Genomic DNA, 8,933 nt, shown 5'->3' on the forward strand with positions numbered 1-8,933 from the left:
CTTTCATTGTTAACCAAGTGCTTGCTGAGACATGAGCTATTGAATAACCTGGCAAAGGCAGTGAACACAACCTGACTTTATATTCCTGTACCACTGGCAGCCTGTGTAGCCTGAAGTTGACATCTAGAGTAGCAAAAGATCTTCAGAGGTTGGTCAGTTCTGCGCTTTATCACATCACGTGGGTGTAACTCACAGGAGATGTGCTGTGGCTGCATCACTAAAAGGATAAAATCAGATATTTGCCCATGTGTGTGTCGTGATTTCTCATGGGCTGGAGGACCAGAGGAGCCTCCCCAAGAAGAGGCAATGAAAGCAGGTCATCTCCTCTGCTTACACCTAAGTGGTGGCTGTGAGCAGCTTATGCCATAGGAGCAGCATCTCCAACACCCATGGGATGGAGAGAATATTCTTTTAGTGGATAACACTTATTTTAGTAGAAGGGAATTTGCCACCAGCCTCCTGCCCCCATGTGCATGCATATCCTTATCCTCCATGCTCAGGTGGATTCTGCAGGCAGGTGAGACTGCAGCAGCCTCAGCACCGTGCTGTGTGATAGTTATTTGCATACTGGGTTAGTAAGGGAGCCTGAAGCCTGGCTCAATCAGCACTGAAGGCAAAAGGTGGGAGAGAGGGCTGGCTCTGAGCACCATCTCCCCCCACACACCACCTGGCATGCTGGGGAAATGATGGAGTGTTATTTTAGGGGAATCCCTTCTGTGCTATCCTTGCGTGGGTTCCCTTCTCTGAGCGCAGTTGTATATGCATGGAAGAGATGGGGTTGGAGAAGCACATTCCTGCATATGAGCAAAAGTAGAGGACAACTGAAATATCAAGAGAGTTAATATTGTATTATGTTCAGCTATTATGCACTGAGTCAGTGCTCAGGGGGATGTCTGCTTCCTCTGCAAAGACAGAAAACAGAAGTTTTATTGCTTTAAATAGTGCAAGGCTGCATGTCCCTGTGTGCTTTGCAGGAAGCTTCCTTGGGGCAGTGCTAGTTCTCCTGATGCTGTAAGGTAAAGTGACTACATAATGCACTTTGTGCTCATCTCTAACAGAAAATATCTCACGGTCCCAACCAAGCAGTGTTGCAGAGAGGGTGATAGTCATATTTAGGACTATCCTGACTCGTGTGAGAACTTCAGAACTGCACCCCAGGGTGTGTGTGTACTATGATTCTGTGCCATGTGGGAAGCCTGTGAAGCCATGGTAGAACAGGCCTTGCTCCTACATACTCTTGTGTGGCTGGTAAATGTGCTTAACTTCACTTCTGGAAATCTCAAGGTGGATGAGAATTGACACACAATAACACACAACAGCCAAGCTCATTAAACAGCTGGAGTCATATTGCAGCAGTGATGGCAAAGTAAGGCAAAATGGAGGATTTGGTCACAATAGGTTCATTCTAAAAGCGAATACCTTGGACCAAGTACAATAGAAGTGGTGCAAGGAGGTGTTAGTTACCCCACATGCACTCAGAACAAAGAGAGGGACAGAGATGGGTTGTACTGCTTCCTTCCAGTAGCTTACCACTGGGATTTGGGGTTGCTTTCCTATTTCTGGGAGTGATAATGGACCACTCAGTCAATGGAAATTTTCCTGTGCCTTCTGGCTCTCTCCTTCCCTCCAGGGACTGCTTCCTATCCAAGGGAGACGGGAGTGGGACAGTAGATGCTTTGAAGTCTTGAAGAATGGTCTGCTATTGGCAGGGAGTGTACCTACAGCCCCTTGTAGAAGCCAAAAGGTTCTTGGGGTGCAAAAGCCTTGCTTGTTTCCTGCTTGTCGGTTGTTTTGTTTTTTTCCCACCAAACAGGTGCAACTGCACAAAGACCTGATTTGAAGTAAAGTTCCATTTTGGAATTGAAGTGTTGCTTTCTTTGGTGTTGCATTTTTTGTAGGGTTCTTTTGTTTTGGGGTTTTTTAGGTGATGTATATTCTTTTAGTGCTGGAAATATTAACATGCCTCTTCTCTCATGTTATGCTGCAATTTCCCATTGCTTTTCCATCTGAATAAGGAAAGATTTAATGTAGAATGTGTCCAGTTTACTGACCAGCCAACCCAAAACTCAAACAGTCTCATCAGACCAGTTTGACTGAGAACTCCTGTCAGTGATGTTTGTTGCCAGCATTAATAAGTCTAATAATTTGGTTTTCTTCCAGGTGTCAGCACAGTTCCAGTGGAAAGAGACCACACTGAAGAAATGGTGAGTAGCTCTCTATCAAAGCAAATTCCAGAAAATTATCAGTGACATTCTCCATGTTCTGTCTTTAAATTCTCAGGGTAATGCTTTTTTTCCTAAGGGTAAACCCTTAACAGGTCATTGCTGATGTGGAACTTGGAGTCCTTTCAGCTGTCAGCGGATACCTGTGTGCACTTCAACGCATTTGATGGAAAGGGAAGCTGATTCTTATGTCAGTGTGGTACTTCTTAACTGTGCATTGTACAGCTTCCCCCAAAAATGGACTGAAATATTTGACAGTACACGTTATTGTACTGTAAAAAGTGAGATGGCAGCTTTGAGGAAAGATGAAATATCTACAGTTACCAACCATGTAACAGAATTTCCAATGTAGTCCTCTCATCTCTTGCTTTTGAAAGAGTTTCTTAACCTGTGTGATTAAATAAATGCCATCAGCTTAGACCCTCTGCACTGATTGTTAGTGTGATTATTTAGATTAGTAAACACCTGATAATAACTGAAAAGAGGTAAAAGAAAAATTGTAAATGCCGTATTGTTTCTTCCCCATCAGCCACCCAGATTGTCAACTTGAGGCTCTTGTACCCCCAGTGTTTGTTCACAACCAACTTCAACACTTGAAAATCATTTTATACAGAGTAGCTACTTCGGTAGCACTTAGAATTAGAGAAGGTTGTGTCTGGCTTTCTTAAATCAACCAACTTCCTCAGCTTCCAGGAGACTGCCCAGTTGAATGTTAAGTGCTAAAAACCAGGCAGGGCTTACAGCACACACACACAAGAAGATGTCAGCTTGTCACTTACAGAGGATACAAAGGTGCTGTTGGTTTATTGGCAATCCAAACTATATTTGCAATATCCTCATTTGGACAGATCCTACAGGGTGATTCTCATCCTTTGCATGTGTGCTATGTTTTGGGGTTTTTTGTTTTGTTTTGTTTTGTAGGGTGCTGTTAGCTCATGTTGTTCGACTCTCCTTTGTACTGAATATTTAATATTTTAAAAGGTACAAAAGGAGCCTGTTACCTACACAAACAAAAGGGGAGATAAAAAGATCTTATGACTATTCTCTTCTTTCTGATACAGTGAGGAGCAAAGCAGTTGACACCTAAATGCACAGGAAGTTGTATCAGAGCTGGGAATTACTCAAAACTCATTAAGAATAGCCTGAACTCTAATCCTAAACTAGCTTTTCCACCAGTTGGGTCAGAAGGAAGATTTCCAGTTTTGCTGGGATAATTTTTTCTATCTTGTCTCTTCTAGGTAACCCAGTGCATAGTGGAAGTTCTGTCCAATGCTCTCTCTAAGCCAAATGCACCACCCATTAATCCTGAATGCAATGAAATCCTGAAGAAGAGTAAGTACAACATTACCTGAGCTTGTGAAAGGAATTTAGATGGTTTCTATCTTGTGTTGGAGCTGGTGAACTGATTTCAGCCTGTGTGAAATCAGTACCTCGAAATTTCAGCATCAGAGTTCTGATTTCCTTCTGTTTGGTCTGTCTCACTCAAAGAACAAACAGCCTGGCCTGGTAATTGTCAGGGGCTCTTGGCTAACACTTGTGGCTCTGTCTGAGAGAACTGTCTGTCTGAGAGAACTCAACAGGCTCTTTTGGTAGCCTGAGAAGTCAACAAATGTGACCATGTTTGGACCACATGCTGAGTGTATTCCATAGGGTAGGAACTGTCTTCAGATGAAATCAACACTTAAATCAACAAGGCAACTGAGTCGAGCTCCAGAGAAGCAAGTCCTTCCCTCAGCCCAGAAACAAGTTTGTGGTGCTGATTCCAGAGGTCTGGAGATGTGCTGAAAGCTCCCTGTGGGAGTGCTCAGGTGGGGTGAGCCCATTCTGGTGCTGAGCTGCCTCCATGGTGAGGTGTAGGCCCATTTTATACCTTTTTACTGCCTGCAGGGAAGGGTGGTCAAGTCTGACACTGCCAAACTGCAGAATGCACATCCCTCTTGTCTGCCCAGTTCTATCTGTTTGACTACAGAACAGTAAAAAGGCTCTTGAACTTACCTGCTACTAAGAAGGAACTCTGAAACCCATCTGGTCCTCCTCTTGTTTATAGAGGGAATAATGTATGGCCTCTCATACAGTCATCAAAAGAGGGTGGAGTTTGGGCTTTGGAAATACATGGATTTTTATTTAACTCAGCCCCAGACTCTTTAGGAGATGCTGAGTGCCACTGAGCTTTGTTTGTGATATTGTTGATTTCAGGGAAAAAAAACCCAAGCCTGTAATTTGTCATATTTTGGAAAATAAAAAGCCAGTTTAAACATGTGTGTGATCTATTTCTGATTATACTCAGACTCAAGCAAGGCAGGAATTATCTTCATAGAAGTGTGTTGTTACATACACAGAGTCAGACTTTCATTTAGCATTTTGGATATAGTGTAAGGAACATGATTTGTTGAAAACTAACTATTGCAAAGCAACAGATTTATTTAATATCTTTTTCAGTCAACTTAGAACTTTTAAAATTTGCTAAAAGCCCCTAATATTTTCAAGTAGCTTGAAATAGATGGTTGTCTTTTTTGTGAATAGGCTTGTGAGATGGATAAGGCCTGGCACTCAAAGAACTGAACACAACTCCAGGTCCCACTAATTTTTAGTGGGAATGAGACCTAATTTAATTCAATACTAAAAATGTGATCACAAACAAAAAGGCAAAGAGGAAAACTTATTCTGGAAATTCCAGCGGAACTTTTAAAATGCTTAACTAAATGAAAGTTAGTTAATCGTTTTCCAGGCAAGCATCCAAAATATTAGCAAATTACTAATTTTAACAGCAGAATTAAAAGATCAATTCTATCCAAATCTTCTTGCTACTTTGGTAGCCAGTTATGTATTTGCACTGAAATAACACCTCAGTGAAGGGTTGGATTATTCCATTATGCTGCTCTTGTTATTATAGGTGGTAGAAATTACAGAGAGAGAAGTGAAATCAAACAACTTGAAGTGAGGAATTCCAAAGACCCGGAAGAGGCTGAAAAATATACTGAGAGCATGGAGAAAGAACAAAGTGAGGCAGAAGAGGAATCTAAAACATACATGAAAGTAAGTGATGAGGAGAAACTTTCTCACAAGGGAGGTAAAAGCACAGAAGAGGAGGCTGGACACCACATGCCTGTTCAAGATGAGAGACTTCACGTAGAGGAAAAAACCCACTATCAGGAAGCTGGAAGAGAGGAGAAGAATTACCACAGTGAAGAGGAAAGCAAAGAGAGCCAGTGCTGTGCTGAAGACATAGAGCCTGCTGTTCTCAACAAGAAGTCCCACTCTGGAGGTGCGAGCACAGACGAGTTCCATGGTGGGAATGATGAGCGCTCTGTGGGCCGCTGGCACTTGGAGGAGGGAATGCAGAGCCCTTACAAACAAATCCATGAGGGTGAAGAGGGAGGGGCAGAGGAAGAAAGAAGTGAAAAATACCACCATGAGTCTAAGGAACGTGAGAAATCGCATGAAGAATCTGATGAGAGTGAAGAAACAGAGGAGGAAAAGCAGCCCTACAAACCCAAAGGTTCCCAAGGGAAGCACAGAGCAGGTGACTCCTATGAAGAGAAGAGGGGCCATGGTGCTGAAAAAGAGGCAGTAGCTGAGGAATCAGACACAGAGGAGGCCCGTCTCTGGAACCAATGGAACCACCGTCAGAGACACCGTGAAGAGTCAGAGCAGCAGCGTGAGGAGAAGAGTGGTTACCATGGGGGGCATGGGTCTGAGATGAAGGAAAAAAGGCTTTCAGTCCAGGGAAGTGAGAAGTACAGAGACAGGTGGCAGCAGAGTGAGGAGAGCAGTGAAGAGAGCAGTGAGGAGAGCAGTGAAGAAAACAAGAGGTATCACCACAGTGATGAGAAATGGCGAGAGGAGAGGAGACATCACGATGGGTCACGTGAGGCGAGGAGGCACCACTCCGAGGGAAGGACATACCTGGCAGGTGAAAATGAGGAAGAGCTGGACAGGTACCTCAGTGGTGGCAGCAAGCAGAAGCAGCATCATGCTGGGGGGAGATACGGCTTCTGGAACACCGAAGAGGATGGGTCACAGAAAGTCTCAGCCCGGGAGCGCAGAGGGCAGGCCAGGAGGCACCACAGCATGGAGCAGCAGCACTACCCCAGCTACAGTGAGGAGGAGGAGGAGGAAGTAGAAAAGAAGCATCACAGCAGTGATCAGGTGGAAAATGAAGAGGAAGAAAGATACACAGAGAGGGAAGAGTACAGAAGCCGTCTCCCTGCAGAGAATGAGAAGAGAACCACAGCATCCTACAACTCTTTCTACCCATTGCTGTGGTGGAAAAGCCAGCACTTTGAGAAGAGAGATGGGACAGGAGAGCAGCTGCTGGAGGGCAAAGAGGAAAGCAGGCCTGCCCTGAAGGAGAAGAGTCTTTTCCCTGAATATGATGACTATGACTGGTGGGAGGGAAAGCAGATCCTGAGTGCTCTGAAGCACAAACGCACCGAGAAGAGGAATCCCAGCAAAATGAACAGAAATGATGTGGAAAGGCAATACGACAAGATGGATCAACTTGCACAACTTCTGAACTACAGGAAGAAATCAGCTGAATTCCCAGAGTTGTACAGTTCTAGAGAAGACCTGAAGAAACGTCACATAACTGGGAATGACAGAAGTCTAAGCCAGAGGCCTCTGACGGAACAGGAGGTATGTGTACAGGTGTTTCTCTGAAACCTGGGGGAAGCTGACTTTAAATGCACTTCCAAACCCATTCCCAAGGCAGCTGGCAGACTGTGCATGGGAAAACACAGACAAGATTATGTTGAGAGTCAGATCTTCAGTGATTTAAAAATCTGCTTTCTTTGAATGGTGAGACATGAATTTCGTAAACTACCCCAGGGCACAGTTTGTAAAATAAAGACATTAACTTCTGCCTGCTGCAGAACAGGAAGGGAAAGGAGATTTCCATCTTCTCTGGGCCCTATCTCTCCCTGTAGGGTCTTAGAGACAAATAAAGCACAGATGCCAGTGGCAGCAGGAGCAGAGAGGTAACTGACAAGCAACATTTGGTCTGTCAGGTTGTTTAAAGTACACGGCTGGAAAGTAACTTTGGTGTTTAGAGTGAAATCAGCTGTAATGGCAGAGCAGAGCCTGAGTTGCACTTGTAAGCCCAGTTTGGGCATGTAGCTCCCACACAGGTGAATCCTTTTTTTTTTTGCTGGATTCTGTTTCACTATCAAGGAAAACCGAGTCTACACCCATCAGCTGGATGGTCCTCCTGTTATCTGTGGCTGTGCTGGGAGCACTGGAGGCTTGATACTAATTTTTATAGATGTTAAGTGGTGTTAGCAAGTCATAATAAACAAGAACTGGCTGTATAAAGCTTCCCCTACTCTCTATTATTGCAGAGATGTTCCTCTTGTTGCGTGTCACAAGCCTGAACCCCTGTGATTGTCAGGCTGTAGCTTCCTAAAGGACCTTCACTGAGCAGAAGTGACTGCAGGGAAATCGCAGCTGTGAGAGCAGCACGTCACCACCAGATAATGGTGCTTTAAATCTAAAAAAGATTAGGTTGTGATTAGGACCAGCTCTCAGAATGAGTATTTTGATGCATTCCCCGGCCCTAATTCAGTTAAAAGCAGGAAATTGCACAAAGTATGTTGCTCTGTTGTTAACACCTCTTGGCCCAGCAGTCCGCTCAGGGACCATTAAGGAGCTGATCATCTGCCTTAGAAATGCCCTTTTCTCTCATTTCCGTGGAACAAAACATTTGCCAGCGTTATTTGATGAGTAAAATGCTCTTTATGTTTTCACAGGAAAAAGAGCTGAAAAACCTGGCTGCTATGGATTTGGAGCTACAGAGTATAGCAGAGAAGCTCAACAGCCTCAGGAGAGGCTGAAGGTGTTTGGTATTGCCGAGGTCGGTGTTGCTGTACGTGCAGTACCTGTGTCTTCTGTGGTAAATTCACTGCCACTGGATTGTTTGCCCCAAAACCAGGAAATACTATTTACTGTCCACTATAGTGTAGTGATTTATACAGCTGCAAATGTCCTTAATTTGCTGTTATGCTACTGAGCTCTGAATGGCATGAATTTTAGTATTATAACCTTTCATGTGGGCAGGTATTTTTAATAGGCTTTTAAAAATAATTGTGTTAGTGTTCTTCAGAAATCTATTTGTCTGAGTTTGCAATAATAAAAACCATTGATCTTGGACCAAACTTTCTCCTTGCTTACTTGACTGCTTCGGTTATTTCAGAATGATCTGTATCATTTAAATGAGGAGGGGGATGTGGAAGGAGCCTTTTGGTGATCTTAGGACGCTATAAAGCAGTAAAGGAAATGATCCCATAATTAGTTTCAACTACTCCAAATATCTGGAGTTCAATTTAACCACTTATCCAAATGTGTTTTTTACAGCCCTTCTGCTGTGCTGGTGTCTCCATATTCATGTGTTTCTATTGAAACAGGAACAATGGTACTTCAAGCCACGCTCTTCAAGTATTACACAAAGAATACGTTCTGTCATTTGGGAATATCACTAATGATTTGTCTCTTATTCCCTTATTGTTTCTCATTGGTGCAAGCACTATGGCACATTTGAAAAGTGAGGAACAGGATTCAGTACTGAGGCCATGTTTGTGTTAATGCTGGTGAAATGCAGCCACTTTGCCTTGGATCTAAATCAACTTTTCAGGTGCTCCAGTAGTATTTATTTCTCAAACTGATCTTTTAGTGACACAATTTTTTTTCCTCCTAGTGTCTCAGTATACATGATATGCA

General features: G+C 43.6%; 1 protein-coding gene across 3 annotated transcripts in view; it reads left to right on the forward strand.

Moving 5' to 3' along the window:
* The window catches only part of CHGB (chromogranin B), a 102,125-nt gene extending 93,760 nt beyond the window's left edge, over positions 1-8,365 (forward strand). For all 3 annotated transcript variants that reach the window (XM_071581988.1, XM_071581987.1, XM_071581989.1), the window contains 4 exons: positions 2,161-2,204; positions 3,461-3,554; positions 5,116-6,857; positions 7,967-8,365. In XM_071581988.1, coding sequence (XP_071438089.1) covers positions 2,161-2,204; positions 3,461-3,554; positions 5,116-6,857; positions 7,967-8,050 — 1,964 coding nt within the window. In that variant the 3' untranslated portion in view covers positions 8,051-8,365. The remainder of the gene's footprint in view (positions 1-2,160; positions 2,205-3,460; positions 3,555-5,115; positions 6,858-7,966) is intronic.
* Positions 8,366-8,933: the final 568 nt, after the last annotated feature.

The sequence above is a fragment of the Pithys albifrons genome, chromosome 2 (genome assembly GCF_047495875.1).
Source record: "Pithys albifrons albifrons isolate INPA30051 chromosome 2, PitAlb_v1, whole genome shotgun sequence".
In the NCBI taxonomy this organism is placed as follows: domain Eukaryota; kingdom Metazoa; phylum Chordata; class Aves; order Passeriformes; family Thamnophilidae; genus Pithys; species Pithys albifrons.